General features: G+C 43.8%; 1 protein-coding gene across 1 annotated transcript in view; it reads right to left on the bottom strand.

Moving 5' to 3' along the window:
• Positions 1-5,032: 5,032 nt before the first annotated feature.
• DHX36 (DEAH-box helicase 36) overlaps positions 5,033-27,993 on the bottom strand; it is a gene marked incomplete in the record, with an annotated part of 1,900,459 nt that continues 1,877,498 nt past the window's right edge. Inside the window, 1 exon segment of the mRNA XM_044070516.1 lies at positions 5,033-6,366. Within this exon segment, the coding sequence (XP_043926451.1) occupies positions 6,172-6,366 (195 nt within the window).

Genomic DNA, 27,993 nt, shown 5'->3' with positions numbered 1-27,993 from the left:
TTGCAAGGTTAGCATTCTGAATGTGGGTACTTTCAGGAAGTTGCTGATGTAGAAGAGGTTGAGGATGGTCTTCACAGGCCCTCTTTCCTTGGTACCAAAAATATCCTTGAATAGAACCCCATTTCCCCTTTGACTGGGGGTACTGGGTTGGATGGTGCCTTGATCCAGCAGGTCTTGCAGCAACTTTGGGAAATTAGGCAGTTGGTCTCTGGGAGTTATGGGATGCTCCTGAAGGGCAGGAGAGAATTCCATACATTGAAGTAGCTCTTTTTATGATGAAGAGCACCCAGGCATCCTGTGTTATGTCTTCCCATGCTGGAAAGGGAAAGGGGCAGAAATGTATGGTGTCCAAATAGTCAGACCCTGGTCTGTCTGGAAAGGACTGTTTTTGAGGCGGGGCTTGTAGTGGAGTCCTAAGGTGCTGAGGTCTCTTGCCAGACTTTTTTGACTTAGCTGGAGGAGGCCATAACTGCCTTGTAACAAACACTGGCTTAGAATAGTTCCTTTGGAATTTTGGTACAGGGGAGACCAGGATGTGTTTTAGTTCCTGCATCTCTTTTCCTTTCCCATGTAAGGTTTTGAACACTTCAGCAGCAGCAGGGCCTAATGGGGCTGAAAAGTCGAATGGCATCCATGAGTTTGGATTTAATGTCCTCAGGTAGAGGTTCCAATCTCAGCCAAGCAAATCTTCTCTGGACCAAGCATATAGCAGTTGCCCTAGCTGATGCCTCCACAGCATGGTAGGTACATTTTATGGAGTGTCATGCCACTTGAGAGTAAGTTCCAATCAGGGATAATGCCAAAGATTTATTTTCTGAGTCTGGGATATCGGAAATAATCTTAGAAAGTTGGGACAGGAGTTCTAAGGTATACTTAGTTTATATCCCTAATGGTGAGGGTGGCAGAAGCGTACAACTTTTTCCCCAACATCTCCAAATGTCTGCTGTCTGTCAAAGGGAAGCAGCCTAGAGACCGTATCTGAAGCTACAATGATGACAGAGGCATCAGCAGAAGGGGTTTTGAACAAGAACTTACAGTCCTCAGGCATCTTGCAGAATCTGCCTGGTTTCTTAGGTGTGGGAGGGCTGGGAGTCAGGGGCCATACTGGAGGATGCAAAAACATCTAAGAAGGCAGGTAGAACTGGAGGGACAGCTGAGGCAGTAGGAGTGTCTACCTGAAGTATTTTGTAGTACCTTGTTTTGGACCTCAGACATCTGACAGCTGTCCCATTCAAAAACCTCCCTCATCTCACCTAAGGTCTCACTATCCTCCATTGGAGAGTCAGTGCTGTTGGAGTCCCTCTTCTGGAGAAGAGTAATCCAGTGGTGAGGGGAGATGAGTATGTTAAAGACTCATCCTCTGAAGACTCTTCCTCCTTAGAAGAAGCCTCCTCCCTGACCCTTTTCTGTGGAGAGGTAACCCAGACTGTGGCTCGGACTGAAACCCCAGGAAGAGGTCTAAAAAGACATGAGGGAATTAAAAATACCCAATTCTTCCAATACTGAAGTGGATCAGAGGGTGGTGATAAAATTTTTTTTTTTGTTTCTTTTTAGCATGAAGTTCCACTCTATGTAGGGTCTGGTTTCTATGATGTCAGAATCCACATCCTCCATAACTAAAATCTGGGAGATTCTCCTACAGCCATCAGTGAGCATGACTCTAGACTCCCCCTTGACATCCATACTGGATACCTGCGTTACTCCAAGGACATGCTATCATCCTGGTCGAATGCGGCCTCCATTACGGGCTCGGCCTGTGGATCGGACATAGGGGCTGAGCATTTCTCTGGACCAGCAACTGCCTTGGGAGAGATGTCCGCCACTGGAGGTGCAGCAGAAGCTTCAGGCCTAAGCTTCTTGGCCTTTTGTTTAATGAGCGACTTGGCCTCAGGACCTGCTGCAGAATCCTCCATAATGCTCTTTGCAAGGAGTTTCATGTGCTGATTCTCTAAAAACATGGAAAGGGAAGCTAACCTACTTCGCAACATTTTGGGCACAGAGGCCTGGCAGACTGAACAAGATCTGTGGTCGTGGGTAGGCACAAGACAGAAAAGGCACTGCTGATGGTTGTCTTTATGTGGAATCTGATGTCCACAAGAATATTTGCCTTTCTTAGATGACATTAAACCTAGCCACAATGAAATAGGTATGGCCAACGTGAAACAGCAGCCTATGTGCGACATACCACACACCCACGTCTAGTCGCTGTGGCAGGCAACTCCCTCATGTTAAGAATACCGCAACAGAGAAACAGAAGGACATTTGATTTGATTGCATCAAGGTTACAATAAAAGAGTAGTGTGGCAAAGCCAGACCTGCTGCCCAACGGTCTGATGGATTCTAGTGACTTAAGGTCAATGTAGCTAAGAAAAGAGGAACCAGGCTTATCTGTAAAACAGCTGCCCCCCCTCCCCAACACACACATTGCTTTTTTGGTGTGTGTGTTTTTGCATTTCAGAATGCTTTCCACATTTCTGTGCTGTTGCTCATTTGTGACTGCAATTGTGTGATGTGATCTCAAATGAGTCAAAATTTTACCAGAGAACTGAGCAAAGCCTGTGTATGCATCTGCAGCCAAGGAATGTCTCTGGGCTACACCTCAACAATGACTTTGGGAAATGTTTGTCAGGCTTGATCTCTACTGGAAAGAGCAATGCAATCCACCCAGCACTGTGAAGGCAAACAAAATGAAATGTTTAGTTGAATTACCAAACTCTACAGAAAAGCAGTGTCACCAAAGGATAGCATGTGGTCCTCTGCACTTACTCATAGTGTACCTATACTTAAGACATCTATTTTGGGGACCAATTAGACTACTTGCAAACAACTGCTCTCATGGTCAGGTATGTAACATCTCAATACTGTCCTCCCATACAGAGAAGCAATTATAGACCAACAGCAACCTAACCAACCTACTTAAGTCAGTCTACTGTACACAGCTGGTTCTTGTCAAAGCAACTTTTTGTGCTTCCTCTGTTTTGGAAGGAAAGATGCAACTCATCAAGGTTTACTGGCACATGATCTCTATTTACATATAGATAGACCAAGCACTAGGCACTAATGAAGATCTTAAGTCTGCTGATCTAGTGAAATGAACAATTAAAAAAATGGATAAACTGAAGGACACAAATATGCACTTTAAGAAATTTGGAAATCTGGGACTCCAATCTGACAGCTAAGAACAGAGGTCTGGCAAAATGAGAAATCATTTAGAAGTATTTCATTTGCCTTTGCAGAAGTAGAAAGCTGTTTCTTTTAAAGCGAGTTCAAGTGGTAATTATGAAATTACATTGGTCAGAAGGGTATGCTAACCATGGATATTTTGGGGGCAAGCAATCATTTTGCAACCTTTGCTCTGAAGAAACAAGAGGGTTCTCTTACTAATTTCAGCTCTGGTGTTAACAGTCTAATGGCTCTTCTCATAGCAAAAGCCACCTGAAAGGAAGGAAATCCATTATACTCAATCATCCACACCAGCAGATTAATTCTTACATGGACATATTTATGCAAAAGAGTATTCCACAACTATGAGGTGCATTCCAACACTTTCCTTCAGAGTTTTCCTAGTGGATTGCCCTTTTTTTTTTTTTTTTTTTTACAGGTCATCTTGGGTTATGACCTCCAAACAGATCTGGGGTCTAGAAAGGATTTAACTATGGGACTGCCTGTAACCTTCTCTGTTGTGGGACATGTACTAATGCAGCAATCTGCTCAATAATGGCTCCTGAGATAGTAATCTGATGTGGAGGAAGAGTTCCCATCTGTAGTACCAGTTGCCTGTGTCTTAACTAGTAACCTGAATGCTACTGGGCAGTTTGGTGGGTTGGGTCAGGGGCTTGCAACAAGCTGACATCCTGCTGTGGATTCAAATATGGATGCATGTGCAGGCTTCCTCCATTGACCACTTCACATACTAAAAAACTAGGGAGAACAAATGTATTACTCATTGATGAAGGCCAATCTTTAAATCATGACAACTTTTGGTAACCTGTTGATCTGTACAGCAGTTTCAGACTGCATAAGGAATAAATAAGAAATTAGGCTACAGATAGTTCCTGGAGGTTGAAGTCAGTAACAGTGGCAAAAAAGTACATATGAAAAAATGTAACAGCTCAAAGATATATTCATCACTGGAGTCAAGGGTTGCCACTGTACTGATGCTGGTGGGAGACAGGAGGACCAAACAGTGACGATGCAGGCTGAATGCCACTAAAAATTACATGCAAGTTGTAGGTCACAAACTTAAGATTATCTAATACAATGGGGCTATCATCAGAGCCCGACATGGATTAATACACCATAAAGCCTCATGCAAGGCAGTCACATAGCTGACCACTGGAAACGTACCTGGGCATCAAGGGTCAACTATAAGGTCACAAAGATCAAACTCTGTGCATCTTAGGCAATTACATCCATCCACAGCCCCTTTTTCCCATTTTTGCACATGGAGTCAGGGTGTTATCTAGAGCCAAGGGTTACACCACCAGATAGCTAGCCCTGCCGCGGCTCTTAGGCAATTACATGACACTGGTAAAAAGTGAGGCAAGTAATTTTAGGCAGTAGTAAACAGCTATAACTCCTAGGAGAATCTTGAAAGTTGACAAACTGTGTGACAACCGTAACACTTGTAAGAGGCACATGCACCATGAGTACACAGTGAACTATAGCCAGCATGAACAATCATAAACATGTCTGCTTCTCGAAGGTGGGGCTGAAGTTAGTCAAGACCCACGACTGAGAAAATTGAAAGAACAGAGTTTTACATGGACAAGTCACCAGTTTTTTTTTTCTTTGTGAATTTCTTAAGATCTCTCTCTCTCTCTCTCAACTGTTTTCTGGTATTCTGTCCTTCTATTTGGACATCCCTACAGTAAATTCAATTTTACTGAGCCTTCAAAACCAAAGCTCTTCAAATGACAGCTTCTGTTCCACAGAACATCTCACTTTCAGCAAACAATGAGAAAGAGGTAGTTTTCCACTGTGTGCAACCACTTTGTTACTGGGTTAAACAATGAAGCCTGCAGCCAACATGGAAGTTCTAGACAGGTATCAGCCCAATGTTTATACAAAAGATGCTGTCTAAATGAATATGCAATCAAGGAGGAAAACTGTTGCAAAGTTAATGTACAAAAGTAATGATTTTTGTTAACATTTTTGTTAATCAATGCATCTTTTCAGGGAAGACCTTGGAGCATTGTCTGGTTAAATGACTTGCATTCATTCGGAAAGTACACAAACAGAAATTAAGGAACTCATTCTCAGGATTACAAGAATGAAGACTTCTAGCACTGCATACCCTCAGACAGTTAGACCCTGTGCTAATATCAGTGCTATCAGTTTGTGTGTAACCTGTTGCCCACTTGGAGGAACATCGCTAGCCAAATAACTATTAAAGTTTTTAAAAAGCAAGTCCCACATCCAATTGTCTAGAAGCATTAAATGCTTCAAAATGTAAAGACAAACTTCTCCAAAACAATATTCCATGTGCCTTGCTGATGTTGGAAGATGGGGTCCTCCGGTAGTATTTAGTTACCATGGGTCAGTATCTGACTTGCACAGCTAGTGTATTACCTCCTGCAAGGCTATGTGCCATGTAAAAACCTGTCACACACATTTTCAACTTTTTTGTTAGGGAATATTTAACATGACAAATGAAATAAAATTAAATTAAGAGGTAAGGCAAAAGAAGTTTCTGCTCTTAAAAATCATGAATTTTAACAAAGCAAAGGTGCTATTTCAATGTGTTACTAAGATCAGCTTGCATTAGAGAGAAACAGATACTTTCTTATGCTTCAGACATAAACAATACAAGTCCTTAATGCGTACAAAAAATAAATAAAAGCTTATGAGTGGTATAAGAATGTAACAGGCAGACCAAATGGTCTTACTTTCTGATGAAATGGGCAGACTTGAATTTCAGCATCTAGCAAATCAGATTAGTATGGCACACCCCTTCATCAATACATTCTTAACATCTCAAAACATATTTACTCATTTACAGTTCTTTAGTGTAAAAAAGCTCAAAATCAAAATATCAATCACAAAATACAACGTTCTCACATCATTTTAGTGCACTGCTAGACAGGCATTAGAAAAGATAGCTGTTGCCTTCAGTTCTGAGTGGAAAATGACAGCATATCCAAAGAGGAGGTCCAAAATGTCCATCTGGTATTAATAATGCCAGCTGTTCAGTGGCTGTTGAAATGAAGTATCACATTTTCTGCCAGCTATACTCTCTTGTGTTGTTATAAGGTCCACAATAGCGGATAGTACTGCACAGTCTCTTGACTGGGTATCCCGCCAATCAACAGGCTGTGGATTTTCAATCTTCTCTTTCAGAAGATCATCAAGTTCCTTCTTTAATTCCTACAAAATAATGAAATGAGTATCAAAAGGTGGCATAGCAACAGAAAGTCAATAGCACATCAGTTTCTCAAATTATCTTTTTTTCAGCAATAGTCAAATTCTAAACCATTATCAGAAATCAAATCAAAGTATGGTTATGGGAAAAAAGTACAGTGGTGCAAATAAACTTACTATAATGATAGAGGTTTTAATAGATCACTGTTGCAGTAGCCTAAGCTATACAGGTTCTACTCCTGAGGGCAGACAAGCTTCTGAAAGCTAAAGGGTGCTCTTCCATGTGCTCCAACTCTCAAGGGCTCAAATAAAGTTCCATAAAAAGACTGGAGGACTGTGATGGCCTCTCTACTCTGGGCTAGTAATCAAGGAGTCTCAATCCTCAGCACTGACACCGGTGACAGTCACTAAGAACAGAAAGAATCTGCACAGTATTTTCAAATGCAGTTCTCTGCATCAAGCACAATTTCCCCCAACAGCACACAGGGAACATGCTCCAGACCTGGGGCTGGATTTTCTGTCTCTCCAGACTCCAAACAAGACTCACTTTGGAGCACTGTGGCCCAGTTCCAAGTAGCTACCCACACCTGAGTATTTGATTTTTTCACACACACACACACACACACACACACACACACACACACACACACACACACACACACACACACACACACACACACACACACACACACACACACACACACACACACTCATGGGAAAGGCTGGGACAGATTTACTAGCTGTACCTCTTCTGCCCAGACTATAAGGTAATCACACTGTCACCAGTCAGTTACTCTAAGGCTCTTACAAGAGTACCCAATTATACTGAGTAAAACAATACTAATATTACTGGTAGACAGTGTAAACGAAGCAGCAAGGCTTTTTGGACCACCCAAGGCGTGAGTGAAATAAGTATAAGTACCCTCAAGATGTTAAAATTATTTTCCAAAAGACCAGCCATAATGAAAGATATAAAAATATTTAATAATAAATAATAAAATAGAAAACATGATAATACTAAATATAAGTACAATGAACACTAGAGTTTCAGTCATAAGAGAAATAAAAATAACAAAGTTGGACAGATTTCAAACAGATGCAGAAAAACAGTAATTAACAAATCTCACCGCATTTCCTAACTGTCTAAAGAATAACGGCTCCCTAGCTAACTTAATACAGCAAGGCAAGATTAGATGCTGAGATGCTTACTTCCATGAGGCAAGGTGATGGATTTCCAACTAAAACTGAACTGAACTCAATCAATTGATTGACTGTGATAACTGGCAATGATATTTATATCAGGTTCCAAAGAAAACAAAAACTGCTGGGCGAGTTCCATCCTCTCAGTGCTGGTTATAGAATGACATCACATTTGATCACATGACTTTGGTACAATACACATTGAGAGCGTTGCTAACATCTGTTGCAGTATTTGAAAATTATAGAACAATTTCAAAAATTTCTTCTCTTCCTTTCCAAAATTCTTTGTTTAAACATATACATTTAATCAGTTACAATAACACTGCTGATAGGTTCATACGTGTGTACTAGGCTAATGGCCCTGGAGCCTTTACAAGCCTAGCTCATTTCAGTGCCCTGGCATTAGTTCCCAGTGCCTCTATCTGTTAATACGTTTTTAACACAAGCATCTGTACAAGTCAGTGTGTCAGTGAAATGACACAAAATTACTTACAAAACTCCAGCTAGCTATGCTGGCGTATGATCCACATGCACTGCCACATTCTTCCTGGCACAGATGGCAATACTATATCTCTCTCCCCCTTTGAAGACTCTAGCTAGTTTTTAAGTGACCCTGGAAAAATGTTGCTTGAGAGAAACAGGCCCGTCTAGGAACGCATTAACCTATACCCTATCTTGAGAGTTCATCTGCACTGGCATTGTGGACCCCACTACAGTGCTGTTCTGTCATGTCATATGTCTGCAACCCTACGGTACACCTTAATATCTTGGCATTTTATTAACTGACTCTACGTAGTCATGTTAAGAGATTGTGGTTTGCAACCACAGTGAATTTCCTTCCATACAAATAAGGCTGAAGTTTCTGCAGTGCCCATACTATGGCTAGACATTCTTTTTCTACAGCTGTATAACATTCCTCCCTGGGTTGGAGTCTATGGCTGAGATATACAAATGGGTGCTTTTTTCCCACTGAGGAAACTTGGTTGAGTACATCCCCCACCCCATGGTTTGAAGCAACCACCAGCACAACAAATTCTTTGTTGAAATCTGGACTAGCTAACACAGGTGGTCCTCCCAAAGCCCTTTAAGCTTTTGGAATGCTTACTCGAAGTCTAGGATCCACGCTACCTTATCTGGCCTGTTTTTCCTTGTCAAATCTGTGAGTGGAGCAGGTATTGTACTATAATTGGGAACAAACTTTCTATAGTACTCAGTTGTCCCGAAGAATGCCCTCACCTATTTTTAACAGTGGCAGGCCACACCTGAATAGCTTCCATTTTGTCAGGTTCTTGCCTAATCTTACCACTCCCCACTCTATGTCTTAGGTAGGAGACTTCTGCCATACTCACCTGACACTTACTGGGCTTAATGGTCAACCCTGCCCTTTTCAGTCTGTCCAGGACCTCCCTAACATGCCAGGCTTCATCATGTTAACATAGTACAATTTGTGCCCCTGCCTCCAGCCTAAAAGGTTTACCATGTAATTAACATTACTGACTTTCCTTACCACTTCGAATGGTCCCTTCCCAAGCTGCCTGCAGCTTATTGTGTCTGACAGGAATAAGCACCATAACCTGCTGTCCCATAGCATACTCTTGGCTCAAGCATTCCTGTCACACCAAACATTCTTCTACTGTTGGGCTCCTGCCAGCTTCTCCTGAGCCAAGCCCATGAGCTCCCCCCAACCCTTGTCCTGAGGTTTAGGACATATGCCACAATAGACTCCTTTGTGGGATTCACACACACCCTCATGCTTATCATGAATCAAATCTAAAGGCCTCCTCACCCTTTGCCCATACAGCAACGCAAAGGGTGAAAAACTGTGGATTCCTGGGGTACCTCTCTGTATGCAAACAGCAGATGGAGCAAATATTTGTCTCACTCTCTCAAACTGGTCTGCAAATGACTGTAATATGGTATTTAGTGTAGAGCTTAACCTCTCCACAAGACCACTAGTCTGGGGGTGGTCTTTTGGTGCTTCACCCCACAATGCTTCCACGGACAAGCCAGCAAGTCTGACATAAAAGTGGCACCTATGTCAGTTAGTATTTCTCTTGGGAAACATACCCTGCTGAAAATCTCTATCAAAGCATTTGCATCGATGGAGATCAGATCCACTGCCTCAGGGTATCTAGTAGCATAAGCTACTACCACCAGGCAATACTTCTTCCCCACAGAACTTGGGGTACTCGGATGCCCCTCAATATCCACAACTACCCTCTGAAATGGCTCCTCAATCACAGGCAAAAGCATCAAAAGAGCTTTGACCTTCTCCCTTGACTTGCCTACCTTTTGGCACTGCTCACAGGTCCTGCAGTACCCTGTTACATCCCATGCAATCCCAGGCCAATAAAAGTTCTTTCTGCATAATACGTCTCTTGGTATGCTTTATGCCCATATGACCTGCAAAAGGAATGCCATGGTATATGGCTGGAAGTGCCAGACAGCAGGCTCTGGGCACTATCAACTGCTGTATTACCTCACCCTCTAGTCCTTCCTCAGGGGTCCACTCTCTATATAGTAACCCATTGTTCCAGTATAAAGACTCTCCTTTTCCTTGATCATCAGGTGTCTCCTCAGCTACCTTCCACAAGCTTCGTAAGGTAGGGTCCAAATCCTGAGCCTGTCTGAAGTCTACTTCTGTAACCCCTCCAAGCTCCCCTTCCACAGGAGGCCTAGTATCTTTTGACAGCAGTGCCTCACTGTCAGCCTTGGTACTACCATTCACCTCTGTCCTTGCAGTCACCCTGTCCATGGGAACATCAGTACCTACCAGCAGCTATGGCTCACTTTTAGGCTCACTGCTACAGGGTAGCTCCCTCCCTGAAATAGCTACATCAAAAGTCCCAGCTTCAGGTGTGGGGTCTGTCTGGGTCTCCTCCAGGCTAACAGACCTACATGCCTGTCTCCAAGCCCGACTGTGTGTAACTGCATGCACACAAGATACTGCATTATCAAAATCATTTCCTATCAAGACATCTGCAGGAATATCCTCAAACACAGCTACCTGCTTGCTTCCTTTTCCACCCTTCCATTCAAGGTGAACCCTAGCCAAAGATATTTGGAATAGGATCCCTATTAAAGCTCTGATTGAAGTGGACTGCCCAAGGAAGTATTGCTCCTCTTTAACCACTGCAGGCTTCACAACAGTTATGTCAGAGACTGTATCTCTTTTAGCAGTGACCTGTCCTTCCATCTACTATGATAGGATACAGACTCTGGTGATGGTTTGGTAGCCCTGCTGTCTCCAGAGAGCTTACCACTGGCACGCTGTTATTCCCACTTGCTGGCTCCCTCACCTTTTGTTCCCCACATTGCTTCAGTGGACATTTGTATGCTACATGGCCTTGCTGATCACATTTAAAACATCTAACCCCTGATCCTGGTGGTGTACCTGAACTAGTGGCTTCCCCTGTTAATGGTAGACTCTGTTGGGAGATTTAGGCTGCCACCATGGGTTCCCTTATATCCATGTGCAGCAATGCCCTGCTTGCTAAGCAGAGATCCCCTTTTCTCCCCAGCTCATCTGCAGTTACTCTCCCGGTCTGCCAACCAGATTCTCATGTCCTAAGGCAAAGTACTAAGGGCTTGGTCCCTCACCAAAAGATCTGCCAGCCTTTCAAAAGTGGTTACCCGACACCCATTCACCCACCTATTAAAAATATATGCTTAACTCAGCAATATAATCACATTCACTTTCATCTGCCTTGTGTCTATGCTCATGAAACTTTCTATAAGATTCAGATGTAACTTATAAACAGTTAAATTAACATTGTTTTACTCTACCAGAGTTTAAACAATCAGTATCAGACAACCTAGAGACAGCAGTTATAGCTTTACCATGGAGTAAGGGGGTCAGGAACTGTACCCAGAGCTGTTGGTCAACATTATATTGTTTACATACTCTTTCAAATATACGAATAAAGCTATCAAAGTCATCCCTCTCTGCAAACTGTGGAAGAAATTTACTGACCTTTATTGCTTCTGGGGTCCGGTTATTTCCCTCCCCATTACCTCCATGACTCTGATGAAGGATCAGCATTTCCCTCTCATGCTGATGCTGCTTCTCCTTTTCTTCATCCTTCAAACACCACAGTCTCTCTTTTGCCTCCAAAAGTTTGACCTCCAGTTGAAGCTGCTTATCCTTTTCTTCGGTCTACCAACGTTGTAGTCTCTCTCTGGTTTCCAGTTCATGCTGACGCTGCTTCTCCATTTCTTTAGCCTCCAAAGGTTTGGCCTCCAGTTCAAGTTGATGCTTCTTCTCCATTTCTTCAGCCTCCAAACATGTGGCCTCCAGTTCAAGTCCAACTCCAGATGGATTTTTATGTTCTCTGAGGAAAAGGTGAGCTTTCCTGTTTCTGAAGACTGCACACCCCCAACACCAGACAGGTTGTCCTCCTAGCCAGTGGACCATGCTGCAGCTGAGATTAAGGCTGAAATCATTTCCTCTTTAGTCCAGTTAGCATTCAACAGTCCTTTGCACACGCTGATCAACTGTTTTTTTGTCAGCTTACTATAATCCTCTGTGGATAACTTGCCTGCTTTCCCTGACTAGACTAAACTAACAAAAATGAATAAAACTGTTGTGAAAATGAAACCCTGAATGTTTACCATGTGGTTGTTGAGAGTATACACACCTTCAAGAGACAACTGCCCACAGTCTACTGAAGTTCAATTAATATCCCACTGCTCTGACACCAATATGTGATGGCTTCTCTACTCCAGGCCAGTAAACAAGAGCCTCAATCCTCACCACTGACAACAGTGAGAGATGGCCACTAAGAATAGAAAATGGAGTTACACAATATTTTCAAATGTAGCTCTTCACATCAAGCACAATTTCTCCCAACAGCACACAGGGAACACACTCCAGATCTGGGACTGGATTCTCTCTCTCTCTCCAGATCCCAAAGAAGACTCACTTTGGAGCACTGTGTCTCAGTTCCAAGTAGCTAAGACACCCACACCTGTGTTATTGAGTTTCATACACACACTCGTGGGAAAAGCTGTGACAGATTTACTAGCTGTAACCCTTCTGCCCATACTATAAGGTAACCACGATGCCACTAGTCATCTACGCTAAGGCTCTTACAAGGGTATCCAATTATACGGAGTAAAACGGGTCTATATCACATAGTCAAAGTTTTATAACTTCGAACATGGAATGTTTGAACCATTCCGTTCGAAGTTACAAAACTTTGATTAGTAATAAAAAGTAAATATAAAATAAACTATTGTAAGTAGGGGGGCAAGCTCCCCTGCACCCCCAAGCCCCCCACTACTTAAATATACCAACTCCGAGATCGCACCACACTGAAATGAATGGAAATCTCCACTTACAGAGACTTCCATTTAAACACTTGAACTTGTACAAGTTCGATTATGTGATAGGAACCAGAGTAAACCAATACCAACAAAAAATGGTAGTGTGTGTAACCAAAGCAGTAAGGCCTTTTGGAGTGGCCAAGGCATCACTAAAAATAAGCACAAGTACTCTCAAGATGCTGAAAGTATTCTCTAAAAGACCAGCCACAACAACAAAAGACATACAAATATTTCATAATAAAATAGAAAACATGAAAATACTAAATACTTAAGTACAATGAACACCAGAGTTTCAATTACAGGAGAAATAAAAATAACAGTTGGACATATTTCAAACAGATGCAGAAAAACAGGTAGTTATGTACTCACCAACGATCGATGTATGTGGTCCATCTCGCCTCACATTCTTTACTCACGGGTTCGGAGCCGAGAATCAGCTCCGACTCGGCCAACTTATTTCTCTAGCACAAAGTCTCTAATTGGCTGGGCTAACTCGGTATCCCAAGATGCACCTCGCCCTAGCCCCAGATCTAGTTTGCAGCCATTCCAGTCACACCCCACACACAACCGCCACTGGAAGGAGCTCCAGCCAGAAAGGAAAGAAAAAACAACTGACATTGAAGGGTTCTCAGAGCCAATTTTCCTCCAAATCCTACAGGAAGGGGGCAGGTGGGAGGATATGTAAGAATGTGAGGCGAGATGGACCACATACATTGGATCATTATGGTGAGTACATAACTACCTGATGTTATGTGGTCCTATCTCACCTACATTCTTTACTCACGGGACAGTGTCCCCAGCACCTCTATCCTGGGCGGCTCATAGGAAAATACTCCTGAGAACCGTGGAACCAAAGGAAGTCCGGCCCCTAGAAGCCACATCCAACTTGTAATGAGTAATAAAGGTGTGCGGAGAGGCCCAGGGGGCCGCAGCACAAATATCATCCAATGAAAGCCTGGCATGGTATGCTACTGATGTAGACACTGCCCTGGTAGAGTGAGCTTTGATGGGAAAAGGTACATTTCTGCCTGCTGATGAACAGATAAAGGAAATACAATCTTTGATCCATTTAGAAATTGTGCTCTTGGAAATAGGACAACCTGTTCCGTTTTCTGAGGACACAAACAGTTGATCAGACTTCCTAATATGCTTAGTCCTGTGTAAGTAGAATCTTAGTTGTCTGTGCACATCCAACTGGTGAAATCTAAACTCTGCTTTATTGGAAAAGTTTGGAAAGAACACTGGTAACTCGATAGACTGATGAAGATTAACTTCCTTTGGAAGGAAGGATGGGTTAAGTCTCAGGGAAACTCTGTCCTTATGAAAGGTCAAATACGGAGGTTTAATGGACAAGGCTTGAATCTCTGATACTCTTCTGGCCGATGTAATGGCTATTAGGAAAGCCGTCTTCCAAGATAGAAATTTTAATTCACAGGTGGCAGCCGGTTCAAAGGGCTGTGAAGTGATGGCTTGTAACACAAGATTTAGATCCCATGGCATGACAGGTTCTGAAACAGGAGGGCGAAGTAACCAGGCGCCTTTCAAGAAGGCCTTACAAAGTTTATGACCCATAAGAGAAGGCTTGTAAGATGTATGAAAATTGGAAATTGCAGCCAGCTGCACCTTAATGGTAGCAGACACGGAGCCCTGTTGGAAAAGCATGGCTAAAAAATCTAAAACCGACGGAACTGGGGCTGTGAAGGGGTCCAAACCTTGGGCCTGAGCCCAAATGGAGAATCTCTTCCATTTGCTGGAATAAATCCTTCTAGTGGAAGACTTATGAGATGAAGACAAGATGTGTATCACCTCAAGTGAAAAGGAATGTCGTCTAACTAGTGATGGAAGTGGAGCAGCCAGGCTGTCAACCTGAGGGTTCGCAGGGAGGGATGGAGCTGTCCTGACATGTGAATCAGTAGGTCTGGCACTGGGTCCAGGGTCCAAGGACTGTCCACTGCGTACTGCTGAAGAAAGGGGAACCATACTTGTCGAGGCCAGTGTAGAGCAATTAGAATCATCCTGCTTCCCAAGGATATGGCTTTCTGAATCACTCTTGATAACAGAGGAAACGGAGGGAAAGCATAGATCAGACCGGGGGGCCAATCGTGGACTAGAGCATCCCTGGATGACTCCCCCTGTGGGGGGATCAGTGTGAAGTACTTGCTGCATTTGGCATTCAGAGGGCTGGTGAAGAGATCGCAGCAAGGCTGACCCCACCTGTTGAAAATTTGAACCGCCACTCGGTTGTTCATGGACCAGTCGTAAGGCATCAGAACAGCTTTGCTCAGCCTGTCCGCTATCACATTATCCCAGAATGTGCGTTGCCACTAAAAACCGTTGGGAAGACACTGCCCAATGCCACACTCGCATGGCCTCTCTGCAGAGGGGATAAGACTTGGTTCCCCCCTGCTTGTTCAAGTACCACACCATGGACATGCTGTCCAAGTGAATTGCAATCGTTCCCAGAGGAAGAGAGCTTTGGAAAGCCCGCAACGCTAGTAACACCGCTCTTATCTCTAGAACATTGATGTGCAGGTGTACCTCGTGATCTTGCCACGTGCCTTGGACCACACTGCCAAGATAATGCCCCCTCCCCACCCCATCTGGGAGGTGTCTGTGGTCACCGTGGCCACTGGAGACATAGGAATCAAGCTCCTCCCCTTGTCCAGATTGTTGGAACATAGCCACCAGCGGAGGTCCTGTTTGCACTGTTCTGTGAGAAGTATCAAGTGGGAAAGAGGAAGTTTCTGAAAGGACCATTGGGCCAAAAGGAGCCACTGTAGGATCCACATGTGTAACCTGGCTAGAGGCACCAGCATGATGGTGGCAGCCATGGATCCAAAGAGCTGTAGAACTAACCTGGCCTGAACTCTCTTGAGGGGCAACAATGTGTGAATCTGAGACTGCAGCACTCTTATCCTCTCTTGTGGCAGAAAGGCCCGCATTTGAATAGAGTCTAGCTCAGAGCCTATAAAAACAACACGCTGTGAGGGCAGCAAGGCAGACTTTTCCTAGTTCAAGGTAATTCCTAGTTGTTGACAAAGTGTAATGGTAGCTTCCCTGGCTTGAATGAGGAGATGCCTGGTGAGAGCGGTGAGAAGCCAGTCATCCAGATATGGAAACACCTGGAATCCCCGATGTCTCAGGTGAGCCGTCACCACTGCCAAACACTTGGTAAACATCCTGGGGGCTGTGGTGAGACCAAAGAGCAGGGCAAGAAACTGGAAGTGACTGGCTCCCAGCCGGAAGCGCAACTGACTCCTGGATGCCTTGTCCATCTTGATGTGGTGCTAGTAGGTATCCTTGAGATCGATGGAGCACATCCATACTCCTTTTTCCAGCAAGGGAAAAATGGACTGAAGAGTGACCATTCGGAACTTGGACTTCAGAACGTAGTGATTCAATCGGCTGAGATCCAGAATGGGCCTCAGGTCCCCTGTTCTTTTCGGCACCAATAGAGTGTCTTGAGTAAGTTCCTGATCCGATATGGTCTGAGGGGACTGGTTGGATGACTCCTTTTTCTAGCAGCTTTGAAACTTCTAGTGCTACTTGATCCCGTTGACTGGATGGAACGTCCGGGATTCTTTTGACTGGAGGGGTTGTTGATAAAAGGGGACAGTGTAACCTCCGGTAACTATTCGAAGCACCCAACGATCCTGGGTGATGCTTTCCCAAGCTTACGGATGCAACGAAATTCGGCCCCTGACTGGCTCCGGAACAGCACAGTCGGGCAACACCTCAGGAACGCTGAAAAGAAGACCTGCGAAAGGAATTGCGGTCTCCCGAGTTGCGGGGGCCTCCTCTGCCTTTAGGACGGCGTCTTCCAGAATAATTTCCCCCTCCTCTGCCTCTGGAGGGGGACTCACCTTGAGCGGCAGGGAAAGACTTCTGTGACTTCTTGAACCACATTTTCCCTACTCTCTAAGCCTTGGGGTAAGGCCTAGAAGGAAGAGAGAAACAGGCCCCTACGGCAGATAGAGTCCCGAAGAGTGAGGACCCATCAAAGGGGGCGTCAGTGAAGGAAGACTTAAAGGCCTCCGTGAAATGACACAGGTGCATCCAGGCTTGCCTTTTGAGAGCTACACCTGAGCTAGCTGCCCTACTCGCCCCTTCGGCTGCATAGGATATGAGCCTCATGGACGAGTTGACAATGGAACCAAGGGTAGACAACAGGGTGTTAACGGTCTGCGCTACCGCCTCAGGCATGTTACCCGTCAGAGTGTCTCCTAGCACCTTGAGATCTCTCTGGAGCCGAGTAAAATGACAAAGATAATTCAGCGACTGCAAGGTAAAGGTCGCTGAAGACCGGGTACGCTTCCCGTACCGGTCCATACTCCTGGACTCCTTGTTAGGAGGATGGACGGAAGAAGAAGCCTCTGCAACTTCCTGCTGCCGCCACCACCAAGACATTTACGGAAACCCCTTTGGTCAGGAACTCTTCCCAGGGGAGCAGAAAGAAACTTATTTGGACGTCTGGGCACCGGTTCCATGGAATCAGGGCTCTCCCACACCCTTCGACAAATCAAATCCAGGAGTTCATCGAAGGGTGGAGACACCCACAAGGCGGAGGGTTGAGCTCCAAAGGCCTTGAGGAATACAGACTCCTCCTCAGAGGGGTTCTTGGACAGCCAGTCGCCTCTCTGCCTCAAGATCTCCAGGATGTTGGAGAAAGAGACATCATCGGAGGACGACTTAGGGGACCCCTCTGACTCCTCGAGGTCGGTATCGGAAGTGAAGGACTCGTCCTGTGAGTCTATGCGCTTCCTCTTGCACAACGTCTTTCTAGGGGGTTCCTCAGGCACCGACACTGGGGGGCCCTCAGAAAGTTGGGGACAGCTCATGGGGATATCCACAGACCTTCGGGCTCTGCCATCCACGGATAGGGGGCGTCAGAGGCTCTAGCCGGGGTGTAGGGGGAGGGAGTGACCGATCCAGGTGATGTAACTGATGATCTGGCCAGTGCACTCCTCATGGCCTCTAAGGCAGGTCCCCCCAAATCCGAGGACCGACCCGTCTCCGAGACCACAACTGGAGTCGGGGTTCCCCGAGCTGATGCACCGAGAGGGAAGCTCGGAACCGATGAGTCCCAAGGTATCCCCCTCAGGTCCGACTGAGGAAACCCGGGTACCGAAACCAGAGGACGGAACCGACATGGGCTCTGATAAACTCGCAAAGGGTATCGGAGCCGACACGAGAACATCACTCGGCACAGAGCACTCCGGCTCAGACGACACAGGGGTGCTTGGAGGAGGAATCATCGGTACAAGAATAGGGACTGGCTCCGGAGCCGACTGGGTCGGAGCAGAGAACAATTTTGCTAACACTGGCGACTGCAGGAGCCTCTGGACCACAATATCCAAATCCAAATCAGACAGCCTAGAGGATTTGGAGGAAATAGAAGGAGATTGGGATCTCCTACCCGAAGACTCATGCCTAACACTGGGTGACCGGCTCCGAATAGGCTCCAATAATATCAGGGCCGAGGTCGACTCCAGTACAACAGATACCTCCTGCGGCCCCGAGGACAAGGGAGCCGAGATCTTTTCTTGGCCTTGGAAGTCTTAGACTTAGTACTAGAAGAAGAGTCTAAGGACTCCTCAAAAGAAGGCTCAACCAGGCCCTTCAAAATCAGCTTATTTTTTCTTTCCTGCAGTACCCTCGGGCTGAAAGTGTGGCAAAAACTGCAGGACTCTTGCAAGTGAATAGCACCAAGACAATAAACGCAGATAGAATGCCCATCTGTAATGGACATCTTGTAGCCACATTTTGAGCATTTTTTTAAACCCAGAAGGTTTATGCTCTTTCTGCTCTTTACACATAGTAAATATCAACCCAATTAACCGACTCAGACACAAGAGGAAGGCAGGAAAAATGAACTACGAACAGCCAAGGAAACTCTAATTTAAACGTTTCTTTGGCACAGCAAGGAAAATCTATCTACCGACCAAAAAACTAAACAAACACAAGTTTACACAAAAAAACAACACAGGAGAGGACTAAGTCCTCTAATTTAAACGGGCCTAGCCCGCCAAAACAGAGGGATACCATAAAAAAACACTACTCGCTTACACAGTACACTCACAATGAAGAACTAGCTATTAAAATAGCTTTTTACAAGAAAACAGACTGCTAAAGACTTATGAAAAGTTTGAAAAGGGTACTTAGCCACAGCCAAGCGAGACCACATCCTAACTCTACGAGCAGCAAACGAGATCTGGGGCTAGGGCGAGGTGCATCTTAGGATACTGGGTTAGCCCAGCCAATTAGAGACTTCGTGCTAGAGAAATAAGTTGGCCGAGTCAGAGCCGATTCTCGGCTCCGAACCCGTGAGTAAAGAATGTAGGCGAGATAGGACCACATAACATCAGTAATTACCTAATCTCACTGCATTTCTTGACTGCATACAGAATAATGGTTCCCTAGCTAACTTAATTAATACAGCAAAGCAAGATCAGAATCCGACATGCTTACTTCCATGAGGCAAGATGATGGACTTCCAACTAAAACTGAACTGAACTCAGTCAATTAACTGACTGTGATAACTGACACCAATCTTTATATCAGGTTCCAAAGAAATAGAAAAAAACTGAGTTTCATTCTCTCAATGCTGGTTATAGAATGACATCACATTTCATCACCTGACTCTGGTACAATACACATTTAGAGCTTTGCTAAGATCTGTTGCAGTATTTGAAAATTAGTGAACAGTTTCAAAAACTTCTACTCTTCCCTTCCAAAATTCTTTGTTTAAACATATAAATTTAATCCGTTACAATAACACTGTTAATACATTTTTAACACAAGCATTTGTATAAATCAGTGTGATAGTCAAATGACACATTTACAAAACTTCAGCTAGCTATGCTGGTATATGTTACACGTGCACTGGTGTATTCTTCCTAGCACAGATGGCAGTACCTCACATTGTCACAAGGGCAAAAAGCTTCACAATTTTTTTGCCAGGGAGGGAGGCAAGTCCCCTGAAACAATGTTAGGAAACAAACAACAGTAAAGTATATACAAAAAGGGAGGGAAAAGCCATATCCTGGTGAACATCAAAAAGGACTAAAGCAAGAGAAGGTGGCTAGATGGAGGGAAGACTACTGCAACAGTGATCTAAGCTTACACAACTGTACTATGATATATAGGTCACCGTTGTAGCAGTCTAAGCTATATGGGTACATTACCATAGCTTAGAAGATTAAAAGGGTGGCAGCAAGTCAGAATCCAGGAGCCCCTGAAGAATGATCCCAGCAAAGACTGCTCTGGATCTGGAAAAGGAATTCAGTTTGTATTGCTTTGTGAAGGTATATACAGAGGATCAAGTTGCTGCCTCTAACGTACTTAAGATTCTACCCTCTTTCAGAAAGCCAGCAAAGCCAAAGCCCTTGTGGGACCTAACCCTGCCTAAAAGTGGCTTATTATGGTAAGTATAACAAAAAGTAATAGTATGAGAGAATCGCCTAGAAATGGTCTGCTTTGACACTGGTTGTCCTTTCCTCTTACTTGTGTAGGAAACAAAAAGCTGATCAGCCTTCCTGAAGGCTCAAGTGTTGTATAGGTAGTATCATAGCTGTCTGTGGACATCCAGAATGTAGACAATTTCTCCCATAATCTTAGGGTCAGAAAAGAAGACAGGGAGCCAAATAGTCTGGATTAAGGTAAACTGGGAACATGTTGGGCACAAAACGAAAAAAAGGGTTAATTTTCCAAGAATCCCTCTCCTAGTGAAAAACAAGGTTGGGTTGAACTCATAAGTGACAGTAACTCTGACACCCTCCTAGCATAGCAAGATCGCAAGGAAGAGCCACCTGCTTCCTAGGTGGTGATAGATAACGGCCCTTTCAAACACTGTTTAAAAAGAAGTTACGTACTCACCATAACATTCCATCTGTTGCCTCTCATTTGCTCTTCAACTTATGGGTTTCAGATCCAAGCATCAGATTCGACTTGGCTACATACCAAAGTTTCAGGCTCCAACATCTGAGCTCCTCCCCTACACACAATGATCGTCTCCTTCTGTTTGCTGCACCATGTTATATCACATAATCATAATACCAAGTAAGTAGAAAGAAATAACCAAGAGACAACAGGATAAAGTCATGAAGGAATACTTCAGGAGCTCAAACAGTACATAAGTATCTGTCCAAAAAATTATGTTAGGCCCTTCAAAAGGCAGGGGGATGGAGGGAAGGATGGTTGAAGTGCAAATGAGAGGCAACAACACAGATGGAACATTATGGTGAGTACATAACTTTTTTTATCTGATGATATTGCCTTCATTTGCTCTTCAACCTATAGGACAGTGTCCCCAGCTACAGAATAACTTTGGTGGCTAGTTTGCAATGTGAAATAAAGGTATGATGGTTTGACCAAGTAGCATCTGCACAAATTTTATCAATGAGAAGTTTCGAACAGAAGGCGGAAGAGGCAGAAACAGATCTAGTAGAATGGGCCTTAATGTGACATGTTAAGGGGATGCCCTTTGTGGAATATGCAAGTTTAATGCAACTAGTAATCCAATGAGCCAGGGTAACCTTGGAAAAGTACAGTTTTGTACCTACCATAAATGCCAGCCTCCATAGGTCGGCCGGGAGTTTCTGTCTGGCACGTCTGTCCTGTCGCCAGGATGCTGGATTCCTGGCGGCCATCCGCACAGTCTATGTCAACAATGGTGTCATAGCCTCATCTACCCTGATTCAAGGTCATCAGGCATAATATTTTCCCCATCTCCTCACCAGAGCATTCAGTGTTTCTAGGAGTAATCCTGGGGGCCCTCGCCAAATGCTTCCAAATATAAGAGTAAATGATTATAAAAAGTAAATGTTTAATATTAGGACAAACCCAATGTACATAATATCAAACAACATACCCATCATAAATTCCCAATACTAGCTACAACCACAACAAATACTACATGGAGGATCCCCAAGGAGTAGGAGCACAGTATCTTCCCGACATGGTAATCAGAATCACAACCTATAATCCTCAAGGGAGCATCTGCAGTCCCCTTAAATGTACTTTATAATCTAGCACAAAAGGGCATGTAGCAGTCCTTAAAATGTAAAAAATTAAAGGTCCTGAAATGGAGGAAACAGCAAAAAATGTAGGTGCATCTAATAAACTGAGTGTGCTCGTAATATCCGCCAATTGGTATTTATGGTGTAAGGTAAATGTATGCTAGGTAAATGAAGAGCCTTAGAGCTTCTTCCTAAAGCCTTGTGTAGCCTTTATGCTGTGGTTCCTATTGTAAAAGTGTTGAGTGTGTTTTGATAAGTTGCTTTGGTAGTCTTTCAATGTCACAAGCAAGTTCCATTAATGTTTTGGTATGTTTTTCCCTCAAATCCTGTCCTTTCAAATTGCTTTTCCTGCCCATCCTGTTGCATATGCTCCCTTCCTTGCTGGTCAAACCCAGGTATGCCTGAAGTTGTCCTAGTTCAGTGAAGGTTGTTGTCTATGCACATCCTCAGGTAGGTAGGATGGAAATGTAGCCTGTAGGGAGGTCTGACAGCTGGAGTAGGGATAGGTAGGATTAATAATCTAACTCTGTGGACTTGGTTATGATACTTAGTAGGATTTCTGGTGATCATATGCTGTGAATCCATTCCTTAAGTCATTGAAGATTGTACTCGGTGGAAGTTCAGTGAGTGGAGTAATTTAATGTGTTTGCCATGAACAAGGATGAAAACTGCTTAAGTGATGTGTTGATAAAGACTGAAGTTGCTATTCTAAAGGAGATTCTGTAGCTTTTGCTAGCAGTTCTTTCAAGTCCCATGCTGGCAATGGTGGCTTCCTGGTTAAACCTGAGTTTTGAGTCAGATTCTTGATGGACCTGAGATGATGAGAAGACTGGATGATCCAAGTCAGACTCTTCTGAAATAGCTGATGCATGAATCTGATTTCTTGAAGTAAGTATCACAGGGAAGAGCTTTGCAGTCTATTCCCCCAGGATGTTGGCTATGTTTTCTGGAATGAAACATTTTATTTTGCATGTTGGCAAATATCTTTTTTGTGTTGTTTTGTTAAATTTTCTTTTTTTCTGATGCTGTCCAGCAGATATTGTCTTTGGAATGTCTTTTATTTTATTGTTATGTGTAACAGTGCAATGTTATGTTTGTTTTAGTGCAGTGTTGCAGTAGGTTTGTGTTGCAGAGCTTGGGAATGTTGCCTGTGTGTTTTCAGGGAACCTGAAAGGTGCCGAATGTAAGTTTTGTATTTTCTTGATCCAACAAAACTCTTGGAAGAAATCTTTGTTGCATTCCTGGATGTCCAGATAAAAGAAGCTTTGCTGGAAGAGCCTTGATGTCAGAATCTTTTTCAAGTTTGTTTTTTTTTTTGCAGTTTTTGTTTTTATGTTGTTTTCCATTTTGCTTGCTGCATTTTCTTCTTGATTTTCTTGTAAATTCAAATATCTTGTCTTGTTTTTACAATTATGGGTGCAAATGCTTGTTCCATGCAGGGATAAGGCTTATAGTTGCAGTGTATTGCAGCAGTGTTTTTGGGTGTTGGTCTTGTCTGTGTTTGAGGCAAATTGGCAAGGTCCAGGGGATAGGTGTTTGTGTCCTTATGCATCAGCTAATGAGTCCTCTTTTGTTGTCTTTCAGATCATTCTTTTCTCTTAGTGTCTCCTCAGTAATGAGTAGCAATGTGTTCATCTGTTCAAAGTGCCTAGAAGGAAGAGTGGTGGGGGTTTAGTGTAAAAGTATTTGTCCAACTGGCAGGTTAGGAGTCCACCTTCAAAAGATGGTGGGTGTTACTCCCTTGTGCAGAATTTCTTAGTATGGTGATTGTGGGGATGCAAATAAGTCTATTTGAGGAATCATATTTTTGTTGAGCCTGTTTTAAGTTGTCTGATGCATCCATGATTCTTATCCGGTGAAGTCCCGTTTAGTAAGTCTGCTCTAAGTAAATCTTTCCCACATAGAAGATTTGGCACTTAACGCGGTGAGAAACAAAGGGCCACTCCAGAGAGATCCATTGCCATCCGGGCAGTGGTGGTAATGTTTGCCCTCCCTTTTTTTGGGATGTAAATAGTAACTGTAGTGTTGTGTTGCCTGTGGTTGTACCATCTGTTGTGCTATGTGACAATGTCTGAATTTATCATTTCAAGGGTAGGTACAACTTTGATTTCCTGTTGATGCATTTGTGAGTGCAGTCTTGTCATCTGTTACCGGTTTGTCAGCATTTGCAGCCCAACCGTGTGCATGGGCCCGTTTGTATGGTATGTGGCCCGCCCCCTTTGAGTGTTCAGGCGTCCGCAATAATGTGATTATTTTTTGTTTGATGTTGTGGAAATTGGGTTTTTTTGTTCATCTTGCTTTGTGGACCCAATTTTTTCTAGGCTGTGCCATATGTGTCTGAATTACCAATTCATAAGAGCCTTATATGAGACTGTATGGCATTGGGCATGTATACTGCAGGATAAACCATTATGCAGGATGCCATGAAACCCTGTTTGATGCACATTTCTATTGTTGATGCTCTTTTGATTTGTTTGTTGGGAATGTTTTGTATAGAATGTGCTGTTTTTGTGCCTACTGGTTTTTCATTTGGGGGATGCCATCAGCTTTGAATATAAGAATATTGACTGTTGTTTCCGTATTGTCCTTTACTTTTATATTTATACTGCAGGTGACTGCCATGGTTTCAGATTTTTACTTGTAATTGGGTAGATTTGGATCTTGTGTCAGTGGTTCAGAGCAATTACTGATGCCAGGTATTAGAGCAGGTCTGGTAGATTTTATTTCGTCCATAGCAAAGGAGCATGTACTGATGCCAGGCATTTCTTGAAGAGCAAGGTTGAATGCCAAAGGGCAAAAGTGCAACCCTGCAATTGATAGATTCTAGGCCTGCAATCCAGGATCGGCATGTGATTCCCTGATTGAGACGGGAGTATGCCTCCTTGAGATCTAGAGTTCCCAGCCGGAAGGTATTTTCAGCATTGAGAATTTTAGTTCAAGTAGGAATCTCCTGTTGAAGGTGTTTTTGAGAATAGTCACTGTTGGTGGTGTTTTGCCCTGTACCAGGAAGAGTCTTTTCCCTTAATTGAGCTTTTTGTCCAGACTAAAATGCCTGTACCTTCAGTATTTTGAATTTTTTTTCCTCTCTTTTTTTTTTTAAGCGGATAATTCGAGAATGGGTTGTTCCCTTTCTAATTTCTTTAGTAAGGAGAAGAGTCTGGAGTAACTCCCTGGTACTGCAAATGCCAGTGACCTTTGTAAATTTGACATTTTTAATAATTGAGATTGTTGTAAAGCTAGCTTTGCCACCAAGGGTGCTTTAGTATTAAGGGTGCTTTTAATAAGTCCAACAGTGGCCCTGCTGAGAACCAAGTCACTGTCATTGGCTGTCCGTGCCCCTGCACCTCTGTTGTGGCTGTGAGCGCTGGTTGTTATGCCACTGGCTGGATTGACCTGTTCCCTCTGGATGGCATCTCTGGGGAAACAACCTGGAGTCCAGAGGACTCTGACTGGAGGGCCGTTGGCCTATTTTGAGGATTTTGGGAGTTTGTATCCAATTTGAAACTTCTTGAGCCTTGGATTTGGCCTTGGAGAGCCAAACAAATTGATTTTATCCATGGGAGCATCTAGTAATTTGATCATTCCTGCTAAACCTTGGAGGTTGGACCTGAATTCCTTCACTGTTTGGACAGTACTTTTGCCTTTCTCTGGCTGACCATGCATGGCTTCCTTCTGATAATATTGTCATCTTTTAAAGGAATGGCTGATGGATTTCCACATGGCCTGCTGCACCTAAGCCTTTTTAACCATGAATAGCTCAACCTGTACCTGAACAATTTTAGCTGTCTGAAGAGATCTTTTGGACAACTTTGGTGGATTTTGGTTTCCTCAATAATTGACAATGGAATGTTGCAGAAGTGTAAACTTTTACCCCATCTCTATGGACAATTTTTGGTTTTCAGATCTAGCATTCCCTGGCAAAGGTAGCTGCTATTGGGGAGGTTGGGGGAGGGGCTTTAGGAGGATCTGCAAAGATAGCTTTTAATCTGCAAAAGTAATGACTCTGCAACTGGAGTATTAGACCCTTTTACTGTAGTACCTATCGGGCGAGGCAGCCGCGTGGAAGTGAATCAGGAGCAGAACATCAGGAGCAAAACAAGCATCATTAAATGCATCAGGATACCTCAGATCCAGGGGGGAGAAAAGTGAGGAAATGTATGAAGTTCCAAGCCGTCTTTCCCATAAGAAGGTTTCAGCCCTGCCATAGAACCTGAGAATGTGAAAATTCCTATTTCCCAAAGGCTCAGCAGAAAAGGGATGAGGCAGAAGCATTCCCTCTCAGAAGGAGAGACTCTCTGGCTCCCAAAGTCAATTCTGAAAAAGTTGAGGAGAGGAATCCTGATCCATCAGAGGAGATCATAGGAATCAGAGGGTTCAGGGCTGAAAGGGCCTTCTCTAGTAGAGTTAAGAGGCCTGTCTGTAGAGGATGAGGATCTGGCCTGCTCTGGGCCTTGATCCCCTGAGCTAGAAATGTGAGCCAGACTCTAGAGAGAGGGAGATTTAGTCTTAGCAGACACAGATTTAGTAGTTCTAGCAGTTTTAGCCTTAGTAAAGCCTTAATGGGCAGGCCCTGGCAAAAGCCTCTAGCAGCTCCATGGGGTTAGTGATATCCGGCAGTGTGTCAAGAGATTCCCCAGAGACTACTCCTGAGAAGGAAAGTAAATCAGAAGCCGATTCCTATAGGTTGGAAGAGGCCGCGAAGTTGGGCGAGAAGAGGGTAAAAAGGAGGTTTGCGCTTGGAAGAAGAACCGCCTGCTTATTCGGCTGCCTAACCGGCAGTGCCGCTGTAAAACCGCAGCTCGCCGAAACCCAGAACCGCAGGCTTTTTCCTTTTTTGCTGGCGCTTTGGATATTTGGCGGCATAGGAGGATCGTGCATAATGCCTATAAATCGGCCATAACCTCTCCGGACGCCTAAGACGCTAAAAAAGCACAGGCTAAAACAAGCTGCGGTTAAGTGGTCTGGGCCTAAACAAAGCCTAAACAAAGAGAGTAAGAGTGGAATGAGGTATGTTTTTGAAATCTTTATGAGTTTAAACAGTTTTTCACTTTTTTCTGACATATTCTTTTTAAGAGCAAGAGGGCTGAGGCTTTTAGCTTTAGGAGTCTTCGGTAGTAAATTGTAGGAATGCTAGTAATCAAATTCCTGGTTCTGACCGACCTCTTGCTTCGACAGACCTGCACTTCAGGCACCACGCGGCAAGAAAAGAAAAGAAAATGGCGCCGATGGCCTGCTGCCCGCCAATAACTGCAGCTATGACATCGGGTGGAGTGTGCTACACCACGAGGCCAGACAGAGACTTTTGGAAACGCCCACCGAAGGACTGCCTGACGACAGGACAACCCCATTTGTAAGGACTGCAGATGCATCCTTGAAGGACATCTGGTTTACCCAACTTGGAAAAACAAACAAAAAGTTAGTCAGATTTCCTTTAAGTTTTGATTCTATACAAACAGAAGTGGATATACATCCATCATATGAAGCAGATACTCTCTCTTATTTTGAAAATTAGAGAAAAATACAGGAAGATTGCTAACTTGTTTATATTAGCCTCAGAAGCAACCACTGGCAGAAAGGAAGGGTTAGTGCGCAAAGTAACTCTGTCCTTATAAAAAATCAGACATGGAGGCTTGCATGACAAAGCCTGTAATTCAGATACTCTTTTACATGAAGTAATAGCCACTAAGAAGATGGTTTTCCAGGTCAGAAACTTTAAATCTCCTTAGCTGCTTGTTCGAAGACGGGTGAGACTAAAGTCTGTAAAACCAAGGTGAGATCCCAGTGGAGTGCAGATTCCTTAATAGGAGGACGGAGGAGAAAGGTACCTTTTAAGAAGGCCTTGCACAATTTGGATGAAGCAAGAGACAGAGAATTTTCCCCTATATGAAAATTGGAAATGGCCATCAGTTGCACTTTCACTGTTGAAAAACTATACCTGTTACGAAAAATATCTGCCAGGAAGTCCAACACAGCAGGAACCAGGGCTGTAAAAGGATCAAGGTTGTTCTGATGAGCCAAAATGGAGAATCTTTTCCACTTAACTATTGTACAACTTTCTCGTGGGTAGTTTATGCTCCGCAATCAAAATTTT

The sequence above is a fragment of the Protopterus annectens genome, chromosome 4.part1 (assembly GCF_019279795.1).
Source record: "Protopterus annectens isolate FY-2018-M chromosome 4.part1, PAN1.0, whole genome shotgun sequence".
Classification (NCBI taxonomy): Eukaryota; Metazoa; Chordata; order Ceratodontiformes; family Protopteridae; genus Protopterus; species Protopterus annectens.
The sequence above is the reverse complement of the archived record's forward strand: the minus strand, read 5'-3'. Positions and strand labels throughout refer to the sequence as shown.